Genomic DNA, 27,279 nt, shown 5'->3' with positions numbered 1-27,279 from the left:
GCAGGAATTTATCTCTTGGATCTGTAAGTGACTACGACACAAAGCTAGAAAGCAGTTAAGCACTAAAGTAGCTTCTCTCAGGGCTTTTCAGTAAGCTAGTATTTCAGTGTCATGTAACGGACCACCCCTAAAGCCATGAGATGATAACCTGCTCACAGACCTATGAGTTGGCTGCAACTCAGCCAGGTTAGGCTTGACTCCAGGCTCTGGATGGGGTTTCAGTCTGCTGTTTTTCTTCCTCCAATGGTTACCCAGAGCACGACCTCCTCGTGGTGAGTGACAGGAGCATACACACACTCAGGCGCTCTGCTTACTTCAGCTCCACTGTCATCCCAAGGGCCAAATAAGGCAACTTGGTCAAGCTCAAAGTTGAGGGAAGGAAGTCACACCATCTGCCAGGAAGCTATGGCTGGGGGACATGGAGCTACACAGTGAAGAACTGATGATGCAAGCTGCTACAGGCTGCATACCCTCCTCATCCTCCCTCCATGCAGACCAGCTTTTCTGTTCTTCCTATCCATGACTCTGGAATGCAAGCCTCATCGGGGCAGGATTTTTGTCTGCTCTCTCCGTGGCAGTATTTCCATTATGCAAGTTCTGTGTTTTATTCACTGCTATCTTCTCTATTAGAACAATGCCTGGTACATGGTGGACAATAAATACAACTGGCTCCCCCAAATAGTGTTCCTAGTCTTGCAAGTTATATGGTCTGGAGGCCAGTGCTCTCAAGCCAAAGTGATGTCCATGGCTTGGGGCAGGAAACAATTCCTTGTTCAACCATATGTTTTAACCAGGGGAAGACTGTGGGTAGTTTAGGACAATTCATAGAGAGTGTGGGATGGATAAGGGTATATCCCAGGTGTCTAGTCCCCTAATATTTAAGACCCTTCATGCTCTGGTCCATGTCTCCCTACAGGATGCAAGTATAACTGGTTAGAAGAACCTTGGATGGGTCCAGTCAGTGGTGCAGTGGTAAAACATGACACTGCAAAACTGACTGACATGGGAAGGTTCCCAGTTCACATCCAGAGTCCTCTCTGAGTATGCCAAGCACTCATGTGCCTGTGATCTGAGGGGTGGTGGGCAGCAGCATCAAGACCTTACTGGGGGTTCTGTCTCTCTGTTGCTCTCTTTCTCCCTTGCTCATGAAAGGAAGAAAGTGAGTAAGAAACTTTAAGGGCTGACCCTGTAGTGCAGTAGTTAACCACTGCGCACCAGAAGCTAGACCCACGTGGCTCACTACAGTTCAAATCCTGGCCCTGGCAGCATGAGAAAAACACCAGGCACATACTTATGCATACATCTTGACAGGATGGAGAAAGGGAGGAAAAGGGATTGTGCCATGACTACGCCCCATTGGGGTGTGCTCTCTCTCCAGTGAGCATACATACCCTCTGGCAAACAAACAAACAAAAATGTATTAAATAAAAAAAGAACATGCTTTAGGACTTGGATTCAAACTCTGGGTCAGCAACTTGCCACATACTAATGTAACTTTAGGCAAGTTACCTATCTACTCTGACTCATTTTTCATATATAAAAGATTAGGTCGTTGGAAAAGTCATGACACACAGAAAAATGTATAATGACTTTTCCGACAACCCAATATAATGTTCAATATTCCACACATTTAAGATTTCCTGAACCCCAATCAGAGGTTGTATGTTAATGCCTATGGTTGCTTTCTGCATATGCTTCTTTTAAAAAAGTATATAAGCAGAGAGTGAGATTTTAAACCTTTTTCTCACTAACACGTCAGGGTACTCAGTAACTGAAATTCAAAGCTGAGGCCATGGGAAATGCTGAAGATAGAATGGAAAGTCTTTTGCTCTGCAAAGATGGATCTGCCAAAAAAAACAAGTAAGTTATATCCCGTTAGCTATAAAGATATTTTAAAAAGGGGGTGAGGGAGAACATATCTTTTTCCTAAGTGGTATAGGTATTTCAAATATCAAACTCAAATTTATTTAGAAATAAAATATATGTATAAAATAAATGTAACTCAAGTTCTCTTGCAATTTTTCTGCTCCCCTGCAAAAAAAAAAGAATGAGTTTTCATTTCATAAGTACATATAACTTCAAATTTCATATTCTTGCTTCTGGAAATGGTACCATTTCTCCAACTGATTGAAGCGATAATTTTGTAAGTAAATTCTTCAAACTGTGTAGCATTTTAAGTTTTATCATTAATCATGTTTTTTTTAAAAAAAACTTTATTTTATTTATTTATTTTAATTTGAACAGAGAGGAACAGAGTGAGAGAGAGAGAGAGAGGGAAAGTGGGAAGAGCAAGCTGCCAGATCTGGCACTTGAACTGCAGTTGGCCATGTGGGAGTCCAGCGCCCTTAACCACCATGCCACCTGCTGACAAGCTCATGATTTTTTTTTTTTTTCAAAAAAGCTGTTTATTACACAGATTTAGGAAGTTTTCAAGCACATCAAAATATAACATCTCATAATGTTACAGTTGTTACATAATGTATGCTGAAGGGCAGTTTGTAAAAAAGTCCGAAGTTATTAAACTCCCTCAGTCTTAATTTTAAAAATCTAAATTTGTTCAAGCAAATTATTTTCTGAAATTCCACCACTGGAATTTTGTTGAAAATAGAAATTTTTATTGGCATACTTGTATCAAAATATTATCACTTCTAAAAAAAGTGGAAAACAACATTAAATGTAACAAAGCTGAACTAAAAGCAGTAACTGCTTCTGAGTTGTTAAGAACAATCTGGTGAGGCAGCAACACAATTTATACTCACAAAATGGCTCATACAAATTTGCCAGATTGTGGCAAACCCCATGGATTCATTAGCCAAAGCAATCCACATCTCCCTTTTCTCTTGCCTTCCCTTCCTATAGAAGCTAGACAGGAAAAATAAAAGGACGAGACTTCAAATATGTGCAGCTAAGGATGGCCGTGCAACAAGGGTCTGGCCAGGAAGGGCTGTTCTCTCCAAATAAAAAGGCAAAGATGTACTAGGAGGCACCCTTTGCCTCTTTCTCCTTTTCCTCCCCAAATGTGGATGAAATAGCCAGAGGTGGAACAGCCCCCTGGACCATAAGACAATTAACACAAACACAGAAGATTCCATGGAGACCACGTGGAAAGGTGAAAGGAGTCAGGTCTCTGAACTACAGTATCAGGTATGGACCGCCCACCTCTGGGCTGACTATATATAAGATAAATAAAAGATATCAGATTAAGCTACTACAGGAGGGTTTGCTCTTACTGCAGCCAAATGCATATGTAATAAATAAAAAGACAAAATTCTCAAGTAAAAGAACATCTTTAACCAATTCTTCAAATATCCTAAAAAGAACCTCAATGAAAAGACTACATTTTTGTTTGCTTCAACAGAAGATTATGATACCACATAACTAACATAAAAAGGGATGAAATTCCAAATACTAATGCCAAATAAAGTAAGATAAAGCTGGGAAAGGAAGCGGGGAATGAGTGTAACACCCAACAATTCTGTCTACCATGGGCTTCATCTAATATTTCCCATATGTCAATGTCAATTGTCAGTGAGGAAAATAAAGTTTATTTCTTATGCAGAAGAAATTCCAATTCAGTTTTTAAGTCTGAACCTTCAGACTTGGGAAATGATCCTCCAGGTCACCAGCAAAAGCTTTATCAACTTCCCGTAGGATTTTAACGAAGTCTTCCACCTGGGAATCAAGCAAGATAATATGCAAATAAATGTGGAAGACGAAAAGGCAGTTTATGATCATTGACTGCAGACTTTTAAAATGCTCTACCCGGAGTCTCTAAATAGTCCAACGGAAAAGAGAAGCTGACCCAGCCCTAGATGGCAACAGTACTTCCTAACTGTCCTCTAAAGCATTTCCGAGGAAACGACCAGCCCGTTCCATTTGGTTCTACTCTTGAGCAAGCACTTACTCTCTCCCTGCTTCCCCTGCAGGGTCCATCCCTGCAGTTTCATGTCCACCCTCCTCACTGACATGTCCCTCACTCTCACATCCGTAGGGAAAAGAATGAGTTTTCATTTCATTTGTACATATAACTTCAAATTTCATATTCTTGCTTCTGGAAATGGTACCATTTCTCCAACTGATTGAAGCGATAATTTTGTAAGTAAATTCTTCAAACTGTGTAGCATTTTAAGTTTTATCATTAATCATGTTTTTTTTAAAAAAAACTTTATTTTATTTATTTATTTTAATTTGAACAGAGAGGAACAGAGTGAGAGAGAGAGAGAGAGGGAAAGTGGGAAGAGCAAGCTGCCAGATCTGGCACTTGAACTGCAGTTGGCCATGTGGGAGTCCAGCGCCCTTAACCACCATGCCACCTGCTGACAAGCTCATGATTTTTTTTTTTTTTCAAAAAAGCTGTTTATTACACAGATTTAGGAAGTTTTCAAGCACATCAAAATATAACATCTCATAATGTTACAGTTGTTACATAATGTATGCTGAAGGGCAGTTTGTAAAAAAGTCCGAAGTTATTAAACTCCCTCAGTCTTAATTTTAAAAATCTAAATTTGTTCAAGCAAATTATTTTCTGAAATTCCACCACTGGAATTTTGTTGAAAATAGAAATTTTTATTGGCATACTTGTATCAAAATATTATCACTTCTAAAAAAAGTGGAAAACAACATTAAATGTAACAAAGCTGAACTAAAAGCAGTAACTGCTTCTGAGTTGTTAAGAACAATCTGGTGAGGCAGCAACACAATTTATACTCACAAAATGGCTCATACAAATTTGCCAGATTGTGGCAAACACCATGGATTCATTAGCCAAAGCAATCCACATCTCCCTTTTCTCTTGCCTTCCCTTCCTATAGAAGCTAGACAGGAAAAATAAAAGGACGAGACTTCAAATATGTGCAGCTAAGGATGGCCGTGCAACAAGGGTCTGGCCAGGAAGGGCTGTTCTCTCCAAATAAAAAGGCAAAGATGTACTAGGAGGCACCCTTTGCCTCTTTCTCCTTTTCCTCCCCAAATGTGGATGAAATAGCCAGAGGTGGAACAGCCCCCTGGACCATAAGACAATTAACACAAACACAGAAGATTCCATGGAGACCACGTGGAAAGGTGAAAGGAGTCAGGTCTCTGAACTACAGTATCAGGTATGGACCGCCCACCTCTGGGCTGACTATATATAAGATAAATAAAAGATATCAGATTAAGCTACTACAGGAGGGTTTGCTCTTACTGCAGCCAAATGCATATGTAATAAATAAAAAGACAAAATTCTCAAGTAAAAGAACATCTTTAACCAATTCTTCAAATATCCTAAAAAGAACCTCAATGAAAAGACTACATTTTTGTTTGCTTCAACAGAAGATTATGATACCACATAACTAACATAAAAAGGGATGAAATTCCAAATACTAATGCCAAATAAAGTAAGATAAAGCTGGGAAAGGAAGCGGGGAATGAGTGTAACACCCAACAATTCTGTCTACCATGGGCTTCATCTAATATTTCCCATATGTCAATGTCAATTGTCAGTGAGGAAAATAAAGTTTATTTCTTATGCAGAAGAAATTCCAATTCAGTTTTTAAGTCTGAACCTTCAGACTTGGGAAATGATCCTCCAGGTCACCAGCAAAAGCTTTATCAACTTCCCGTAGGATTTTAACGAAGTCTTCCACCTGGGAATCAAGCAAGATAATATGCAAATAAATGTGGAAGACGAAAAGGCAGTTTATGATCATTGACTGCAGACTTTTAAAATGCTCTACCCGGAGTCTCTAAATAGTCCAACGGAAAAGAGAAGCTGACCCAGCCCTAGATGGCAACAGTACTTCCTAACTGTCCTCTAAAGCATTTCCGAGGAAACGACCAGCCCGTTCCATTTGGTTCTACTCTTGAGCAAGCACTTACTCTCTCCCTGCTTCCCCTGCAGGGTCCATCCCTGCAGTTTCATGTCCACCCTCCTCACTGACATGTCCCTCACTCTCACATCCTCTACTTCATTCTCCTAAAAAGCTCCAATTTCAAAACTGCCTCTTCGGACAGCAAACATGATGTCTTTTTAAGAACTATTCTTATTTAAGAATCTTACTTTTGCTTAATATGGTGGGTCATCAGAAAAGTCATGATGTCTTTTTCTGAGCAAAAATGCTTCTTTTCCAACCCAATACACTGTCTGCTTCACGGCAGAAAAGAATACACCTACAAATTCCGTGTTGAATCCGACCTCACAGCACTGTTACTCAGACCATGCTGAGAATTAACCAGCAGCCGTTTTTCTGACAAAGGCCTTACACGGGGCAAACTGTGTGCACTACCTTTCTCACACTGGCCTTAAATATCAAGTGCTTGGGTGAAAATACATTACCTAGTAATCTTACGAAACTTGGCCACCCACACGTGTTTACCCATACTCACCACAGGGCTGTAGAAAGGAAGAAGATTTTGGAATGCAGAGGAACATTTCTGTTTGCTTAACTGGCCCTCTTTTAGTCCTTGAGCCACGGTTTCCTTTAAAAAAAAAAAGGAAAAAAGAAAAAGTTCTAAAGCCGAATCTGGTAAATACAGATCAGTATACAGAAATCCTTACTGGTCCGACAGGAATCTACAGGAATTCCAATGTCCCGAAACAACACACCACCACCACCGAAGAGGTGAAAACATGCATGAAACCCAAACGTGTGCTCCACTGTGCGCCTTACTTCAGTGCAGGGCGTCCACCCACTCTGCTACACAAACCAGAAACCCGGGCACAGCCACGACTCTTCCTTCTCCCCTGCTACTGACCCCTCCCGGAGTGTTCAATCCTATTCTGTGGAACCTCTTTCTTACCTCACTCTCCTCTCCACTCACACGGCCATAGTTTAGGCTCTCTTTATGTTTCACATCATTCTTGAGGACTATTCATCACAAGAGCCTCCTGGATGATCTCCTTGCCTCCCATCTCCACTCTAATTCTCGCTCTCTATTACTTTTGGATAATCTTTCTAAACCGATCGTATCACACGATGCTTAAAAGAAAAAAATCTTTAATAGCTCCTCAGTTTCCTCAAGATTAAGCCCAAGTTCCCTCAACACGGCACATAAGAATTCTCATAACACAAGAAATTATGATGTGGTTTGTTCTCAGCCCGCTTTCCTTCTATACCCTTGCCATTTAAACAATAAGAGATATCTGTTCTCTCTCCCCAAAATAACAAAAGCAAGAGCAAAAAATGGAAACCACTTCAGATGGATATATAAAGGATGTATTACCCAAGAAGTTCATATCAATCATTAAATGGACACATTGACAAACCAGGAAATATAACATACCAATATATGGAAAAATTTGCAACCTCATTAATTTAAAAAAATTTAGATCAAAATAAGGCACAATTTACCATCTGTTAAAACTTACTTGGGGGGCCAGCGAGTGGCATAACAGTTACATCACTGGACTCCCACATAGCTAACCACAGTTTGAGTCTCAGACCCGATGGCTTAAACTCACGCTGGGGGTGTGTGTGTGTGAGTGTGTGTACCCAAAATCCCAAGAAGAGAATGGAAGAGAAGGGACTGTGGCATATCCATCTCCTTTGGGGGTGCTTTCTTGCTTTCTGTCTCTCCTGAATATATACTTGGTAAGAAAACTATAATACCCAATAATAATAGCCAAGAAAAACCAAAATTTTCATCCATGATCCCTCAGTCATTTTCACATCTAAAACATTAATCTACAATCTTAAAAGCCTATCTTAAGGTAATTCCAAATCTAGAAAATACAAGTATAGAAAAAAGAAACAAGGGAACCAGCAATTAGCGTAATGGCTATGTCGCTGGACTCCCACGTAGTCGACCGCGGTTCGCATCCCGGACTCGGTGGCTTAAAACTCACGCCAGGTGTGTGTGCGTGCGTGCCCAAGATCCCGAGAAGAGAATGGAGGAGAAGGGATTGCGGCGTGACCATCCCCCCTGGGGGGTGATTTCTCGCTTTCTGTCTCTATGTCTCTCTGTCTGTCTGGAAAGCGCACGTACCCTATAGCAAAAACCTCTCCAAAAAAGAAAAAAGAAACAAGACAAATCATCACCAAAACAAACAAACAAACAAACAAATCACTACAATAACAGAAACTGTTTTTTAGAAAGTTCATTTTCCCTTTGTGATAGAGCATTTGTCTATAGGTGAAAGGTGGTGGGAAAGAAAGAGAAAGCACCCACAACAGAGCCAGATCACATGCAATCCTTCTTCCTCTAATTGTCGAAAATTCCATGCCATTATGATCCTGGGCATGCATGTGGCACCCGGTCTGCTGCCACGTGGGTTAGGACTTAAACCCTAGTTGGCCATGTAGGATCTGGCTTCCTCTGCACAGTGCTTAACCACTGTACCATGGGACCAACCCACAGAAACATTTTTTTTTTTTTTTTGGGGGGAGAGATTTTTCACTGTAGGACGCGTGTGCTCGCCAGACAGACAGAGACAGACATAGAGACAGAAAGCGAGAAATCACCCCCCAGGGGGGATGGTCACGCCACAATCCCTTCTCCTCCATTCTCCTCTCGGGATCTTGGGCACGCACGCACACGCGCCCGGCGTGAGTTCTAAGCCACTGGGTCTGGGACACGAACCGCGGTCGACTACGTGGGAGTCCAGCGACATAGCCATTATGCTAACTGCTGGTTCCCCCCACAGAAACATTTTTAAAGAATATTTCTATAAAAAATTCAGTGACTGAGAGCCAGCAAGTGGCATGGTGGTTAAAGGCGCTGCACTCCCTCAAGGCCAACTGTTGTTCAAATCTCGGGCCTGGCAGCTTACTTTTTCACTCCCCCTCCCCCTTTCTCTCTATCTCTCTCTCTCTATCTCTCTCACTCTGTCCCTCTCTGGTCAAATTAAAATAAATTAATTAAATTAAATAATTCTTTTTATTAAAAAAAATTCAGGGACTGGCAGATGGCGTGGTGATTTGAGGCGCTAGACTTCCACATGACTGACTATGGCTTGTGTATGGCTTGTGTCCCAGACCTGATGGCTTGCTTTCTCTTGCTCTCTCTCTGTTCCTCTCTGGTCAAATTAAAATAAATAAATAAATTTAAATAAAATAATTTTTTGAGAGGTTTTTTTTGCTATAGGGCGTGTGCGCTCACCAGAAAGAGAGACAGAAAGCGAGAAATCACCCCTCAGAGGAGATGGCCACGCCACAACCCTTTCTCCTCTATTCTCCTCTCGGGATCTTGGGCACGTAAGCACACGCGCTTGGCGTGAGAGAAGCCACCAGGTCCGGGACTCAAACCGCAATCAACTACATGGGAGTCCAGCGACATAGCCATTACGCTAATTGCTGGTCCCAATAAAATAATTAAAAAAAAAAAAAAAAGAACCTCAGTGAATAGGGCTGGCAGGTGGCGTGATTAAGGCACTGGACTCCCAAATGGTAGACCACGGTTCGAGTCCCAGACTTGGCAGCTTGCTTTCTCACTTCTCTCTCTCTCATCAAATTAAAAAATAAAAAATAAATTAAATTAAATAATTCTTTAAAAATTCAGTGATTACAAGTATATCTTTATAGTTATATTCATATTTTTACTAAGTATACAGATAAGAATATGCTTAAAGGAAAAATATGCCAATAATCACTGAATATTTGTAATTTTTTTTTTTGCTATAGGGTGTGTGCACTTGCCAGGGAGATAGAGACAGAAAGTGAGAAATAATCCCCCAGGAGGGATAGCCACAACATAATCCCTTCTCCTCCATCCTCCTCTCAAGAATTTGGGCACACATGTACACCCACCCACCATGAGTTTCAAGGTACCAGGTACGGGACTCAAACCGCAACTGGCCATGTAGGAGTCCAGTGACATAACCATCACACCATCTGCTGGCCCCTCAATTTTATTTTTTACAATAAAGAAAATTTTGTTATTGTAGTAAATTAGGTTTTTTGGCAATTTATCTTATTTATTGTTTCCATATTTGTATTTTCCAGATTTGGCGTTAAACACATTTGCAGTAGATAACTTTTGAAAATTGGCATTTGGCAAATTACATATCAAATAAACTGGCTTTCAGGGATCGTTCAGTAAATTCATCTAGAATAAAAAAATATGCTTACAATATAGTATTAAGTGAAATGATCAGTCTATAACAATTACATATACTGGGTTAAAGGATTTGAAGAAAGCATTTATAAATACATATTTACAAATGGTGATACTAGATTTTTATTTTCACAAACTTCATAATATAGTTATACTATTTTCACATCCAAAAGAACCAACAGCAGTAAGAGTAAGGTTTGGAGCATTAAGCAAGATATACTTTGTTTTGCTAAAGGCAAATACTTCTTTCCTACCTTTGTTAATGCCTGGAAGATATTGGAAAGAAATTCACATGAAATATCCTTTAAGATTTTCAAGTGAAAATCATCTTGTGTCAAATCAGACTTTTCAGTTCCTTCTGTGTTAGGCTCTCCTGAGTTCTCCAGTTTCTTCTGACAATGATCCATATTTTGTAAGACCCGAATCAAACTGTCAATCAGAGGAAGATCCACTATACAAACAAATCAAGAAGCATGGAGTCAGCCCTGAGCTTTTCATACATTCACTCACAACACTGAACTAGTACTAGACGCCATTTTTAGGTGCTACGGATGGAATGATAAACAAGATCAGGGCCTCAGCCTTCAAGGGGCTTACTTTTTTTTTTTTTTTTAGGTTTTTGCCATAGGCCATATGTACTTGCTAAACAGAGACAGAGACAGACAGAGAGAAGGAAAGTGAGAAATTACTCCCCAGGGGCATGGTCATGCTGCAACGTCCATTCTCCTCTCAGGATTTTTGGGCATGCATGCACAAGCGCCTGGTGTGATCTTCAAGCCGAGTTGGCCATGTGGTAGGAGTCCAACACCTGAAGCACCATACCACCTGCTGGCCCCAAAAGGCCTACCTTATGTTTTTGGTTTTTTTTGAGAGAGATTTTTGCTATAGAGTGCGTGCACTCACTTGCCAGAGAGACAGTGAGAGACAGAGAGACTGAAAGTGAAAAGCCATCCCCCCAGGAGGGTGGCCATGCCACAATTCCTTCTCCTCCATTCTCCTCTTGGAATTTTGGGTATGCATGCACACATGTCCACCAGATCCAGGACTTGAACCGCAGTCAACTATGTGGGAGTCTAGCAATGTAACCATTACACCCCCTGCTGGCCCCAAGAGGCTTACATTTTTATACTTACAAACAATTCATGAAATAAAACAGATCATTTTGGTTAAGTTCTATAAAGGCAATAAGAGAGAGAGGTTTTTTTTTGCTATAGGGCATTTGTGCTCGCCAGAAAGACAGAGAGACAGAACGCAATAAAGCCCAGTTAGGGAAACCTCTCTGAAGAGGCAACACTAAGATGAGAACTAAAGGAAAAGAATTATCAGCAATGTCAAAGACCCAGAGAGACATTTCAAGCAGAAGGAGTATGTGCGAAAGCCCCAGAAAGGAAAGATCATGGGAAGTCTGAAGAACACAAAGCAGGTCAGCATGGCTCTAGCCTGGTGGGCCAGGAAGGGGCAGTACAACCCAGGGTAGGGAAGTTAGGGAAGAGTCCCATCATGTAGATTCTTAAAGTACACAGAGAGAAAAGTATCTTTTAAAAATATTTTTAAATTATTCATTTATTTATTCATTTGTTGTAATTTTCAAGCAGCCAGGCCCAGGACTCAAATCGTGTTCGGCCAAGTGGGAATCCAGCACCTTAACCACCATGCCACCTGTTGGCCCTGAGAGAAGTATCTGAGTTTTAAACTTTAACTATCATAAAACCTTAAACAGAGTTTTTAAATGTCTTACTATGTCAAAATATATTCAAAATATTTCTTTGAAGACTGAATAACTAATTAGCCTATAATAAAAACTACATAAAGCCCAGATACAAAATACATGTTATAGCATGAACATGCTAAAAGATTCTTCACTTTAATTCAATCAGTGTTTTTTTGTTTGTTTTTTAATTTCTTGCCTTTTTTTATTTTTTGTAATTTACTTGCCGAAGACAGTAGGGGGGGGAGAGAGAGAGAGAGAGAGAGAGAGAGAGAAGTAAGAAACCATCTCCTTGGGGGAATAGTCACAGCGTAATTCTTTCTCCTGTATTTCTCCTTTTTGGATTTTGTACATGCACACACATGTGCCTGGTATGTTTTTCAAGCCGCTGCATCTGGGACTGAAACTATATAGTTGGTCATGGGGGGATCCGGCCACCTAAAATACCATGTCACTGGCTGGTCCAACTATCAGTGATTCTAACTTAACCATTTCTGCTTAAAAATTACAAGTCTAGCAAAAAAAAAGTTTTTTATAGCACTGAATCAAGTATATTGATTTAAAGCAACCTGGGTCCAGACACAGTGTCACAAGCAGGAGATCATGTGGGAAGATTCTGGATTCACATCCCAGGTATACATGAACCACACCTGCAATCTGGGCTGGCTGCAGGGATGGGGTTGGCTTGCGGTGTGGAGAGACCCTGTCAGGGACCCACATTTCTGTCAACCTCAAAGGAAATAAGTGAACTTAAAAGGGGGGCTAGTTGGGAGCATGGTGGTTAAGGTGGCTGAATCCCACATGGCCAACTGCACGGTTCAAGTCCCAGATCTGATGTATATGTATGTCTCTTCAAATCCCCAAAGGAGAGAAAAATGGAGGAAAACAGATTGCCGTATAAACATCTTACCTGTGAGGTGCTTCCTCACTGCACCCACTCACCTCTCTTTAGCAAATGCATGTACCCTCTGGCAAATAAATTTAAAAGAAGTCTAACTTCAGATCTAAATTTAAAGTATTTACGGTATGAGAAGATCTCAACAAGTTCTTGGAAACACATAATTAAAGTACAAGTTTATTTTGGTACAAAACAAGTTGAAATATATGAATAGCCTTTTTTTTAGAGAGTGTTTTGCTATAGGGTGTGTGCATGCACAGAAGAGACAGAGAAAAACAGAGACAGAAAGTGAGGAATCACCCTAGGGGGGACGGCCATTCTCCTCTCGGAATCTTGGAGATACAACACACATACACCCAGCATGAGTTTTAAACCCCGGGGTCTGGGACTCGAACCACAGTCAACAACATGGGAGTCCAGTGACACAACCATTATGCCAACTGCTGGTCCCTAAATAAATAATTCTTTAAAAAAATCTAGTAGACTACAATTTCATTTAGTGACCCAAAATGATACTTGCCTTTTTCTGTCTTTAGATATTCCTGCTCAGCCCGTGAAGCATAGATGGCCAACAACACTGAAAAAACAGAGGCTAGCACTGTTTTCTGTTCTTGAAGTATGATGGGGGGATCATCAGACTGGCAGAATTCATGGCAGACCAGGTCAAAAAGTAAATTCCAAGTGTCTTTTCCAGTGTCAGGAGACTGTACTTAATAAAGATGATAGACAAAGTAGTAATTTAAAAACAACAAAAAAGTACATGAGTAGCTATAGCGCATCCCAATAACCCATCTTACCAATCGCTTGAATTCCATCATCTACTGTGGTAAGCAGCTGTAAGATATGCATGTAAACATCAAGGCCTTCTAGATTTTCAGAACTAAAGACAAAAGGCAAAAGCACTGAATCAGTAACTTTACTATCTAGAGGACGTGAATCATTCATTCATTCAATATTTACCACTGTGTGTTAGACATTGCCCAAGATGCTAAGGTTAGAAGAGGAAGTGGGCCAGTGGTGGTGGCACAAGCAGTAAGACATTCCACTATACAGTACTGGAGTCAGCTGGGAGGCCTGGGTTTGGATCCTGGATCAAACTAAAAATACGCTAGGCATAGGGGTTCATGCCTATAATCCTATCTAACTGGGACATGGGGGTGGAAGATCACAACATGGTAAGACTGTCAAAAATCCTCTCCCAGGGCCAGCAGAAGGCATAGCGGTTACATCACTGGACTTGACATGGCCAAGTTCCGGATGTGGTGGCTTGAAACTCACAGTGGGTGCATGTGCACTGGGTGCATGCTCAAGATCCCAGGAAGAGAATGGAGAAGTGATTGTAGCATGGTCAACCTTCACAGGGGCTGATTTTTCACTTTCCCTGTCATTGTGTATGTCTCTGTCTCCGGCAAGCACATGCACCCTAAGGCAAAAATCTCTTTAAAAACAAAATAAAAACAAAAACAAACCTCTTCCAATCTATCTCTCCTTTAAAATGAGAACAAAAAAAGGAAAAAAATCTTGGGACCAGCAGGTGGCATGATCATTCCATTGTTGTAATCCACATAGTCAATTATGGTTTGAGTCCTGGACCTGGTGGCATGTGTGTGTATGCATGCCCAAAATCCTGAGGGGAGAATGGAGGAGAAAGGATTGAGGCATGGCCATCTCCCAGTGGGGTGGGGTGGGGTGATTTCTCACTTTCTGTCTCTCTGTCTCTTCTCCAGCAAGCACATGAGCCCTATAGCAAAAATCTATCTTAAATAAATAATTCTGTGCTTATTAGAACTTACATTCAATGGAAAAAAGAGTCAAAGCAAAAACAAAAAAAAAACAAACCCACAACTATTATGTAATATAATCCACACACACAGGATGAGAAGTAAAAATGCCTTTTGACCCTAGCCCATAAAGTTAACAATGCAGAAACTTACTAAGTGATACTTCATCATTCTGCTTTTCTTGAATAAGAAAACAAAAAATGACTGAGAGCTGGCTGGCCCCATAGCACAGCAGTTAAACACTGCAGAGGAAGCTAGATTCCACACGGCTGATCAGGGTTCAAGTCTTGGTGGGTTACACACTGGGTGCGTGCACACACACACCTGGGATCCTTACGGGACAGAGAACTGGAGGAAAAGGACTGTGGTGTGATGAGGCCCTGTTAGGGGGTTGTTTTCTCTCTCTAGTTCCCTTATCTCCTTGCCCTCTGGCATTAAAAACAAAACAAAACAGAAAAACACTATGATTTACGTAGTATGATTTTAGGGCCCACTGCACCAACTATCAACTATAACATTCTTATAACTCCACAAAATTATCCTAGATTTCTAGTTCAGAACACTAAAATCATGTAATTCTGATAATCGATAGTTTGGATTCTCAGAAATCCAAAATCTTACTCAACCAAACAATTAAGTGAAAAAGACAGTGAATAATTAAAACAATGGTTCAGCAAATATTTAATAGTACCTAGTGGGACATGGTCATGCCACAACCCTTTTTCCTCCATTTCTCCACCTCATCATGATTTGGGGCACATATGTACACACACTTGGCATGGGCCAGGGTTTGAATGCAGCTGGCCGTGTGGGACCTGGTTCCCTCTCCACAGCACCACAGTGCTATGGAGCCAGCCCAACAACTGTGTGCTTTGCCAAGACGGTTTTAAAGTTGACTCAGAAGAAGCAACAAGACTTGGAGGTTGCCTAGCCATGAGCAAAGAATGCAGGGAAAAGTCAGCAATAATGCCTTTCTTCAATGGAAAATGACTGCTTTATTTACTAAGACTGAGAACACTGAGGCAATGAGAAAGATACTGAGTTTAATCCTCACTTGAATAAAAACCATAAAATTAACAGGTTTTAATATGGCTTAGTAAGTACTAAGATTGCACTACTGATCACTACCCGGATGAGTTCAAAAATTAATTTTCTAGCACCTAGAAATAGTTTCAATGGCCTATAAAACCTTGTAATCACTCTTGGCAAGACATTAGGGCCCCCGAATCAGTCAGTTATCTGAGACTGACATTTATACAAATGGAACAAGAAAACAAATGATGCCCAATACTAACGGAAGAAGTCGTTAAATGTTCAATGCAAAATAAAGCACAAGAAGATCTTTCCCCTTTGACTTAAGTTACAGAAAACTGCTGATGATCTTATGATAGAAACCATAATTAATGTTGAATAGTGGCCTACAGATAAATAAGAACAAGAACTTTGTAACTATTATCATTCTTGTATAAGCAAATACATTGTCATAATAATTATGAGTAGTGAATCAAACCTAAGATTGGTTGAGGGGCAGCTGCTGGTGGGATGCTTAAGGAAGCTGGATCCCACGTGGCAGGATGTGCAGTGCGAGTGCTAGACCCTACAGCGTGCCAAGTGCATGTGCATACATGCCCTAAATCCCAAAAGGAGAAATGGAGATGGGATTACGGTATGACCATCCCCCTCGGAAAATATTTTCTGGCATTTTCTTCCCCCTCCACCCTGTGCCCCACCAGCATATGTGCCCTCTGGCAAATTAAAAATAAATATAAGATAGATAGACATAGATTGTGTAGTTCATCCTATTGAAAAGAAACCAAGACTTTGACATTGAAAGATACATCCAGTAACTGGATTTTCTCAGGACATTTTACATAAAAGAGCTCACCCACCGTACTTGTTTGGCGGCTTCAAGTACACAGGGCACAATCCTGAACACTGGCTGCTCTTCAGAATCATCCTGGGGCTGGTCCGGCGGCTGAGAAGCCCCATTTCTGATCCATTCCAACATTAATTTTTCATCCAAATCAAAAAGCTTATCTACAACCTCCCCTACCTTCACCAACAAGTCAACTGCAGAGAATTAAACAGACATTGAAATGAGAAACAAAATCTCAAAGATTAAGCAAAACTCCTAAAGCTATTCCAAGAAAGCCAAATCTTGCCAAAGCAGACTTATACCAAGGACACTTTTTTAATCCTATTTTTAAATCTGCTTATCTTTCTTTATTTTTCCCCGTGTGTCTGTGTGTGCATGGTGCTTTAAATAGGCTCTCACTGGACATGATCTTCCCACATCAGTCTCCAAGCAGTGGGGACTACAGGTACATACCACTGTGCCCAACTTTTTTATTTTTTAGAGAGATATTTTGCTGGAGGGCATGTGCAGTCACTGGAGAGACAGAGAGACAGAAAGCAAGAAATTACTCTCTTCCCAGGAGGGACGGCCACACCGCAATCCCTTCTCTTCCATTCTCCTCTCAGGATTTTGGGCACACACGCACACTTGGCCGGCGTGAGTTTTAGGCTGCTAGGCCCAGGACTTGAACAACGGTCAACTACATGAGAGTCCAGTGACATAACCATTATGACACCTGCTGGTCCCCCACTGTGCCCAATTTTTAGTACAGGCTGGGAACTGAACCCAGTCCTCTGGTGTGGTTTCAGCCTGCCAAACAGCAGCAGCCAGCACACTCCACTGCAGCTAGGCCTCTTCCTTGTTTCAAATGAGGAGTTTATCAGTGTCCTTCAAAATTTAAAAGGAAATTTTACATCTTGAATCAAAATACTTTTCCACTTCACACCTAGACTTCTAGAAATAATCACATGCTTTCCTAACAATTAAATATCATCTAAAACACTTTTTCTAGTTTACATGGTAACTTACCATTTGTTGAACTTGACATAATGAAGCAAATACTATCATAAATAGCTGGATACTCTCGGATCCTTTCAACCCAGACACTGGCTACTTCTGAATGGGAAAGGCAAGTAAGCAACAACCTAGGAGATAAATGTGAGCGTAATGACTCACTTTCACAAACAGTAAAAGACACTTAAGAATGAAGAATTAACTCTATTTTTCGATATTCCTTTATGGGTAATTGTAGAGAATTCATTAAAAAAAAAAAAAAAAGAAAGAAAAGAAAAGCATACCTGCTTGTCTCCAACAGAGTAGGCGGGTCTGAATCATACAAACAGTGCAGCAACACCTGCCTGGAAAAACGAGGACATTAAACCATGCGCCTCCCTTCTCTCACTCCAAATATTAGCTTTCATTAATTTTGTAAACATTTTTATTATGGGGCCAGTCAGTGGAATGGTGGCTGACTGCGGTTCAAGTCTTAGACCCAGAAGCCTGGGGAACACACCAGGCATGCATGCATATGTGCCTAGGGTTCTGAGAAGAATGGAGGAGAGAGGATCACAGCCATCCCACCCCAATGCTTTCTCACTTTCTCTCACTCTTCCTCTGAGAACCACACATACCCTAATGCAAAAATTTTTAAAAAATATATATTTTTGGAGTCATGGTTAAAGTACTGGACACCCACACAACTGACTGCAGTTCAAATCCCAGATCTGGTGGCTTGCTTTCTCACGTTCCCTCTCTCTTTTTCTGGTGAGCGCATATTCCCTACAGCAAATTTTAAATAATAATAATAAGTAAATATTTTAAAATATGTGCATTTTTATTGTGAAATATATAAAATCCTACCAAATATAAATCTAGGGCTAATATATAATTACAAAGCAAACACCCATATTTCCAAGAAACTGAACACTGCTATGTCTCTTTAGCCACCACAAACCCATCCCAATTCACAATTCTCTCTCTTATCCAAAAATGATTTCCCTCTGACTTTTCCAGCAATCATCTCCTTGCTTGCACTCCAGTTTCATTATTTCCTATTTTTAAATTTTGAACTTCATATTAAGAAAACTGTTTTACGCATTCTTTTGAGCCATAGTTTTTTGCTCAAAATCAAGAATGTGAAACTTGCCTATCTGGTTCTAAGTTTTTTTTTTTTTTTTTTTTTTTTTGTCACTGCTGAAAAACATTCCGTCATGGGAATATAACATAATCTTTGCAGACTGCCATGGTGGACATTGGGGCTAGTTCTAATGGGCTCTTTGGAGCAGTGTTCCTGGAGTGGCAGCGCTGGGCCATGCATACCCTCCTCATCCAACTGACCAGGCAACACCGAACTGTCTGAAGTGACTGAATAAATTTACACCCCATTAGCAACGTAAATTACTCCACATTAACTAGAGATAAGGATTTAACTAAAATACCAAAACTTGCTAACAGTTCTCATCATCAGCTTTGGGATAGAAAACACTAGAGACTAAACATAAGCCTAAGTCATTTGCTCTATGAATGATCATAAATTACTGGGGATAAATTACTAGAATCTTAATGCCCCTTCACCCCTAGATGAGGCATCATCTTTTAGATGCTTGAATCCTCTGATAACATCACTTAGCTCCAGTTCCAATAAGAACCTTCCACATAGTTTTCTGACAAGTGCACACCACTACACCTGACCTGAGGGTGGGCAAGGAACTGGGTCTCCTGTTACAGCCTCAGCCTGCCAGGGAGCAGCCTCTAGCACATGCTCCCATGGGAGAGCTACAACAGTTTTCTTAACCAGTTATTGTCACCGATGTCTTTGAGGTTCTGATGAACATGAACCCTTCCTAGAAAATGTATAAGCCCACAATACAGCATATAATTTCAAGGTATTCCTAGACCTCTTCAAATACTCGCCAAGGTTTCCACTATGAGAAAGCCCTCTGTCAGGGCCAGCATGGTGGCATGGTGGTTAAGGTGCTGGACTCCCATGTAGCTGAACATGGCTTGAGTCCCAGATTCGTGGTTTGCTTCCTTACTTTTCCACTCTCTGTCTCTCTGGTGAGCATACATACCCTATAGCAAATTAAAATAATAACAAATAATTATATAAATAATTATTAAAACACACACACACACACACACAAAAAAAAAAACCCTGACTTTCTTGCATGTTTAAGAGAATTAGTATGACAAAAAAAAAAACCCTGACTTTCTTGCATGTAGAAGAGAATTAGTAAAGGGCTGTGGCATGGTGGTTAAGGTTCTCACATGGCTGACTGCAGTTTGAGTCCCAGACCTGGCAGTTTGCCTTCTTACTTTCTCACTCTGGTAAGCACATATACCCTAGAGCAAATTAAAATAACAGTAATACTAAATAAAACTAAATAATTCTTTAAAATAAAAATAATTAGTATGAAAGTCTTTTAGGGATGGCCAGATGGTGTAATGGTCATCCATGTTGGACTCCCACATAGTTGACCATGGTTCAAGTCCTGGACCTGGCAGCTTAAAATTCATGTCGGACCTGTGTGTGTGTATACCCAAAATCCTGAGAGGAGATGGAGAAAGGATTGTGGTATCATCATCCACCCAGGGGGTGATTTTTTGCTGTCTCTCTGTCTCTCCACTAAGCACATGTGCCCTATAGCAAAAAAAAAAAAAATCTCCCTGCCCCCCCCCAAAAAGAAAGAAAGAAAGCCTTTTAGTCAGAGATGACCCTGTATCTTCTAGCCTGTTTGGTAAGTCCTACCCCTTGACTGAAGTCAGAGTTCTCAGGGTGACATTGTTCAACAAATCTCATTTCTCTAGACTAGCCCTCTGGATCCTTGGATTCCCTACGCCTAAACTGCTTTGGATTCTGGTCAGCTACCCCAATGTCCAAGTTTTACTCAACTGGTTCTTCCCCTAACTAGCTTACGACTTCCTGACCGCTCAGGTCCCTTTGCTACTGATGAAGAAAACAGGCTTAAATCCTGAAACACATCCATGAACAGTGTGGAAGCCCCTAGCTACCAGCAATACACAATGAAGTTCCAAGAGAATGTTCATCAAGACAAAGGAAATATATTGCATGTTTTCCTCTCTCCACTGGGGTTAGAACTTCTACAGGAATATGAAATAATCTTTTTTTTTTTTTGGAGAGGTTTTTGCTATAGGGCGTGTGCACTCGCCAGAAAGACAGAGAGAGACAGAGAGACAGAAAGAGAGAAGTCACCCCCCCGGGAGGGAAAGCCACACCGCAATCCCTTCTCCTCCATTCTCCTCTCGGGATCTTGGACACGCACGCACAGGCGCCCGGCATGAGTTTAAGCCACAGGGTCCGGGTCTTGAACCACGGTTGACTACATGGGAGTCCAGCGACATAGCCATTACGCTAACTGCTGGTCCCGAAATAATGTTTTTTAAAAACTACTTTCTTTATTCACAGTACAGTGTGAATAGCCCATGCATGTGAAAGTGGTGAGGGGCAGGTCAGAGGCATGTCCACAGGACCTAGTTGTGCCACAATCCTCTTTCTCTGGTCCTCTAGCTCCCAGGATCTTGGGCACTGGCGTGTTGCCTGGTGTGTTTCAGGCTGAACGAGCTGAAGATTTGTGCCATGGCCTCATATGCTCTTCTAAAGTAGCACAACACGACTGCATCACAAAGTCAGCCCAAATATGAATCTTGTTTTTGTATTTTAGTTTCTGCAATAAGGTGTGTGCGTTCACCAGAGAGAAAAAGACAAAGACAGGAGAGGGAAAATGAGAAAGCACCCTCCAGGGATGACAGCCACACCACAAACCCTCCTCCTCCATTCTCCTCTCTGGATTTTGGCCACACACACACTGGCATGTTTTCCAAGCTGCTAGGTTCAGGACTCAAACCAAATCAGTCACCTGGGGGCCAACACCTGCCTGGCCCAATATGAATCTATTTTTAAAAATGTAATTATTATGTAATAAGACTTACCCAAGATTTTTATCGCTGCTGATGGACACACATATCTCCTGGAAACATGCCATATTACCTAAGATTCCCACACAGATTTCCTGCCAAATGAAATTCCATCAGTCACATGAACGACATATACACAAAAATAACAACTTGGGAAAAAACTGTCAATGAGACAAGTTTGGGGGGGGGGTGTAAGGAAAATACAGAAGTGCACTGCTTGCACCCTAACCTTGACAAGCCTACAGTATCTGAGGAGGAGGAAAGACACAAGAAAAAGAAAAATCAGAGGCTATGACAGAAATCTCAGCAATGAAAAGGGCCTTAAATGGTAGGATTTAGATATGCAAGTGAGAAAAAGACAGTCAAGCCAGGGGAAAGGATCAGCAAAGGCAGGAAGAGAATACTGTACAGGGCTAGCACCGTGGGCAGTAAACAGAGCTCTTAGCTTCCGCTGCTGAGGCACAAAGTATAAAGAGGCAAACCTGACGGCGACTGAAACGGTCCAGGGGAAGGGCTCTAAACGTCACCATCTCTGAGGGTCTTTTGGTGCCAGGAAGGTGATTTAGAAGAGGAAGACTGGAAAGTAAAATATGGGAAATATAAAACAAGAAGAAAAAAGCCAATGAAAGTGATAGAGAAGTGTCAGGGAAGCTGCGGTTTCAACATAAAGTGGGTGGTCAAACGCTAGGATAAAGACTGAAGGTGAGGTCTTTATGGGTATTCTTTATTCATCTTTATCTAATGTTATTGCCATTTAACCTGCCACATGTTAGGCACAGATGGATAATTTATAAATATCTGCTGAATAATTATCTTTATGAATAAATGCTGTTCTTGGAAGTTTATGCAGCAATGACCACTGGGCTAACTTATTTGGGAAGGTGTGGGAGGAAAGGACCATCCTGGATAACAGATGTGAACACCGAGGGGACGGAGGGTGCACAGAGGGACAGAAGGCACAGAGATGGCGCTCATAGTAAGCTGGTGAGATGAGGAACAGACGGGCCTGCCTGAACATGAAGGACTCTACAGAGGGTAGACTATGCTGGAAAGATAAGTTAGGTTCAGACTGTGAAGTCCTGAACAACAGACTGAGTTTAGAATGATTTTTAAGCAATGGGAGATTTTGTGAGTAAAAAAAGAGCAATGATGCAGAAATGGGAGTCCTGTTCTGCCACGTCACCACAAAACTGTGGTTACTGCCTTGGTGGTGCCCACAGTTATTAAAGTACTGACTTCCCTGGTCAGCCCCAATCTGAACATAGATGATTCCAACCATCTTAAAAGCACATTATCTGGACCAACCCAAATGTCTACAGATGAATGGATTGAAATATTGTGGCACATACACTCCATGGAATACTATTCAGCCATAAAAAATAAGGCCCTGGAATTTGATAGAAAGTGGACGAATATGAAAGATTTGCTGCTGAGTGAAGCAAGTCAGGCTATGAAAGAGAGACACTGTATATCTCCACTTAACATATACCAACTGTCCGCACTCTATGATAGAGATTGAAAGACTAGAGAACATAAAAGCATTAAAAACTGTAAAGTGGAAAGAGAGTGTGGGAGGGGAAGAGCATAGGAAAGGAAATTTGGAGAAAAAAATAGAAAGGTAAGATACTTCTGGGACACGGATATGGTTTACTATCTATTGACAAGGACGTGTACAGTATTCTTGACTGGGCTGGACTGAGGTGTACCTCATGCTTCGTACAGTCTTGTTAGAATATAAATGATGTATAGCAATTGAATGTATGAATAATAATACTAATAAATTTTTTTAAATAAAAAATAAATTGAAAAGAAAAGTACATTATCTGGTACCTGGCAATGTTCAATAAACATCTGCAGACTGATTTGTTGATGTAAAGCCAATGAGAAATCGAAGTGAGAAAAATAAAGACTATCCAGCAGTATCTGCCACGATGGCTCCAAAGAGGAAGGCTTTAGGAATAACTATCCATATACTTACTCTTAATCGAGGACACTTGGATTTGGCCAGTACTCCCATAAATATGTCGGGAGCTTTAAATTCTTGGAGAAATAAAGCCACATCCTAAAATAAAAATGATTATTAACTTAGATGCTGATAGTCTTCTTTAAACCTCATAGCTTAGGCAATCATAAAAAAATTAAATTCCATATTTACCACCTTTCAGACGTAAGAAAAAAACAAACCATGAGGTTAGGAATTTGTGTCAACCAGGCAAAAGTAATGTTAGACCCATGACAGTGGAATGATCCTATAAACAAATCTAAACTGTGATACTCCAGTGGCTTGTCCTCCTCCTTTTCTGCCCTAAATATATTAGCCTGAATAATTTTTTCTACCCACCCAGCACTCTCATTAACTTCTTCAAACACATTTGCCAATTGCTGGGTATGTAAAAACTGGGGATTAGAGAAGAATAATGCTCATAATTCCTGTCCTCCAAGAGCTTAAAACACAATTGGAGGGCCGAAGGTGGCATGGTGGTTAAGGGCGCTGGACTCCCACATGGCTGACTGCAGATCAAGTTTCAGACCTGGCAGCTTGCTTTCTCACTTTCTCTCTCTTTCTTTCTCTGTCTGTTCCTCATTGGGCAAACTAAAATAATACCTAAATAAAGTTAAATAGAATAATTCTATAGAAAGTAAAAACACAATTGGGGGAACAGGTGAAAACTGCTGTCAGGTCATGTCCAAAATCAGAATTATTTTTCCAAATTCTCAACGGAAAAAAATTCTAATCACAATGTAACTGCAACAGCCTCACAATCTCTTCCTAGAGAGTCTGCCCAGGCCAGAATATCTACAAGTGCCACCACCCAGGTGAAGAAAAACAGAGGGGACATGCAACCTCAGGTGGGTCAAATCTCTCTTAGGCACATTTTGTCAAAAACTTAATCAATTAGCTATAGGGCTTAGATGTTCATATACATAAAATTAAGTTTCTGGCTGTCTACTGCCTCAGAGTCTCACCAAACCCAAGCTGTATCATCAAGATTTTGTGTGGCAATATGGAAAAGGCAAAAGAGAATACAAGAAAGATTTTAATCAAGAATCTACTGCAGGGAACCAGCAGTCAGCGTAATGGCTATGTTGCTGGACTCCCCCGTAGTTGACCGCGGTTTGTGTCCGGAACCCGGTGGCTTAAAACTCATGCCGGGCGCGTGTGCGTGCCCGCCCAAGATCCCGAGAGGAGAATGGAGAAGGGATTGTGGCGTGACCATCCCCCCTGGGGGGTGATTTCTCGCTTTCTGTCTCTATGTCTCTCTCTGTCTGTCTGGCGAGCGCATGCACCCTATAGCAAGAAAAAAAAAAATAAAAAATAAAAATATCTACTGCAAAAGTCCAGATAATAAAAAAAGAGAAATTACATAAATCATTTCATCTCTTTTGCCTTCATTTTCTTTCCTCTAGAATAAGGGTACCACCCATATCCCTGGATTATCGTGACGAATTAGTGGAATAATACATAGGAAAATGCTTTCAAGCTATAGAGTACAAGTATTATTATGACAATTATATTAATGCAATAATTCCTTGTCCTTTCTTTCTAATACAATCATGGTACAGAGGTCTTCTAATTCTTAACCTGCACTCAAACACAAGGCCAGAGTTCTCCTTAGGTAGATAAGTGGCAGAACTTTCCAGGGCTATGGGTGGTCTAGTACTCATGAGAACTATAAATCCAATGAGAGCTCGATCCTCTCCCCTCAAAGATACAAGTAATAACATGTATAGTTTCTGGGACCTCATTCCTTCTACCATGGATGGAAGTGACTAGACACTAAATAAACCCTTTCCCTAGAGAATGGATCTTTTAAAACATCCAGTCACCATCTCCTCACTCAAAAGTCACTTCAGAGTTTTCTTTTCAACCTCATACCTCATCCATCGACATATCCCATACTCTGCAAATTTCATTCTCCATTTCTTCCTCAAGCTCCATCTGCTGCTCTTCATCATCCGAGCTGGATTTGGAGTTTTCGGGGCTAACCATCTTCAGACACACAAAAGAAGAAATGAAAAAACACTCCCAGTCCTCCCCAAGTACTATCATCCCACCATCGTTTGAAGCCACACTTTGAGGCCATCTTCCAAGTATCTTTTCCTGCAAAAACCTCAGTGCAGATCTAGGTAGATCTAGTCATGCACATTCATGGAGTAAATACTGTGGCTAGGTACCAGGTAAAAAATGCAAACATGAATAACATACCATCTCTTGCTTTCAAGGGATTACAGTGGGGGTCCAGTGGGGAAAACATGTAAACTGATGGTCACAACAGAAAAGGTTAAATGGTTTAACTGAATTGTGGACAAAGAGCAAAAATCATGAGGCCACACAGTGCCATATGATTAAGGTAACTGGATCCCACCTGGCTGACTACCTGGTTCAAGTCCCAGACCCGTGGCTTGAAAAGCTAGCAAGTTTGCATGCATGCCCCAAATCCTAAGAGAACGGAGAAGGGACTGTGGTATGGCCATCCCTCCTAAGGGGATGCTTTCTCATTTCCCTTCTCTCTGTCTCTCTCTGGCAAATGTTACAGTATGTACACAGCAAATGAAAAAAAAAAAAAAAAAAGATAAACCTATAAACCTATTCCCAGGACAAGTTTAAGAACACTTCTCTTAAAAGGAGACATTTAAGCTGAATCTTGGAAAGAGAACAGAAGTCTGTCATGTGAAGGAGGGAAGATCCTTACTTCTGAGTAAAAAAAGGGCCTGGTGGGACTAGCAGTTGGTATAATGGCTATGTCACTGGACTCCCACGTAGTCGACTGCGGTTCAAGTCCTGGACCTGGTGGCTTAAATTCACGCTGGGCGCGTGTGCGTATGTGCCCAAGATCCTGAGAAAAGTGGAGAAGAAGGGACTGTGGTGTGGCCATCCTCCCTCGGGGGTGATCTCTCACTTTTCGTCTCTCTGTCTGTCTCTCTGGCAAGCCCACCAGCCCTATAGCAAAAACCTCTCCCCCCCAAAAAAGAAAGAAAGGGCCTGGCATGTTTGGTGAATGGTGAACAGCTGAGTGTTGATGGAACACTCAGCTATTCACCTATCATGGACTGATGAGGTTGCCAAAAGCCCTACATTCCAAGCTGAGTAGTGTGCATTTTTCTCCGATAGGAAATGGGAACCAAGAGGAGTATCATGAACAGTCCCCTTTTTAATTTTTTAATTATTATTTTAAGTTTGCTATAGGGCACATGTGCTTACCAGAGAGAGAAAGAAAGAGAAAATGAGAAAGCAAGGCATCCAGATCCAGGACTCGAACTGCAGTCAGCCAAGTGGGAGTCCAGCACCTTAACCACCATGCCACCTACCATTCCCCAGTCCCCTTGTTTAAAAAGAAGAGTATTCTGGCAACTATGTAGAAAATGAATGAGATAGGACAGAGGTCGGAAGCAGGGAAACCAGCTAGGGAAATTTTTTTTTAGAAATCTCACTTTTTTCTCCTATGAGCAAACATAGGAAGCACTTTATGGCCATTACAACCTCATTGAGCCTACACAACAACGCTATTAATCTCATTTAACCTACATTAATCTATATACAATAACATAGGTCTTATTAACTTATTCTATAGAAATTGAGAGAGAAATCGATTAGGGGACTTGTCCAAAGTCATGCAGCTGACTTGAGTGGTGAAGTTGCGTTGTTATCAGCGCTGACTCCAAAGTTAGTATCTATTACAACGAAAGTCCATGAAAGATAAATTAGTATCTAGGCTGCAGAAATAACCGTGGGGATGAGGAGAAAATGTACTTTTGGAGAACTTGCAAAAGTAGTACATGATAACCGCAAACATCCCAGCATCCCGGCCCTTAGAAGCCCCTTTGCGTTGAAGGGCACTGGGGTGGCCTCGGGCAGTTCTGGGGGCCGCAGAGGTGCCCGGAAAGCGAGGCGAGAGACCCCGCAGCGCGCGCCCGGGAGGGTGGTCGTGGCGACCGCGTCTCCGGGGCAGGAGGGGCGGCCAGGAGGGAGTCGGGATTCCGGCGCGCGTTTCCTGACCTGGATGAGCCCGCTCAGGACGCCGAAGAGCCAGTGCTTGCTGTACACCGTACTCCCTATGCAGTCACCGCCCGC

At 41.3% G+C, this 27,279-nt stretch overlaps 1 protein-coding gene across 1 annotated transcript; it reads right to left on the bottom strand.

Moving 5' to 3' along the window:
- Positions 1 to 4,696: 4,696 nt before the first annotated feature.
- Positions 4,697 to 27,279, bottom strand: SAAL1 (serum amyloid A like 1; the record flags this gene model as incomplete). The annotated part of the gene is given in 12 exon segments (XM_006142569.3): positions 4,697 to 5,624; positions 6,364 to 6,456; positions 10,284 to 10,480; positions 13,156 to 13,344; positions 13,433 to 13,515; positions 16,306 to 16,486; positions 17,301 to 17,416; positions 17,570 to 17,629; positions 21,222 to 21,301; positions 23,185 to 23,268; positions 25,084 to 25,197; positions 27,205 to 27,279. Coding segments are annotated over 12 exon segments (1,365 nt in total), but the record flags the coding sequence as incomplete, so codon positions are not given.

Source organism: Tupaia chinensis, unplaced genomic scaffold, assembly GCF_000334495.1.
Source record: "Tupaia chinensis unplaced genomic scaffold, TupChi_1.0 Scaffold000077_1, whole genome shotgun sequence".
Lineage (NCBI taxonomy): Eukaryota > Metazoa > Chordata > Mammalia > Scandentia > Tupaiidae > Tupaia > Tupaia belangeri.
The sequence above is the reverse complement of the archived record's forward strand: the minus strand, read 5'-3'. Positions and strand labels throughout refer to the sequence as shown.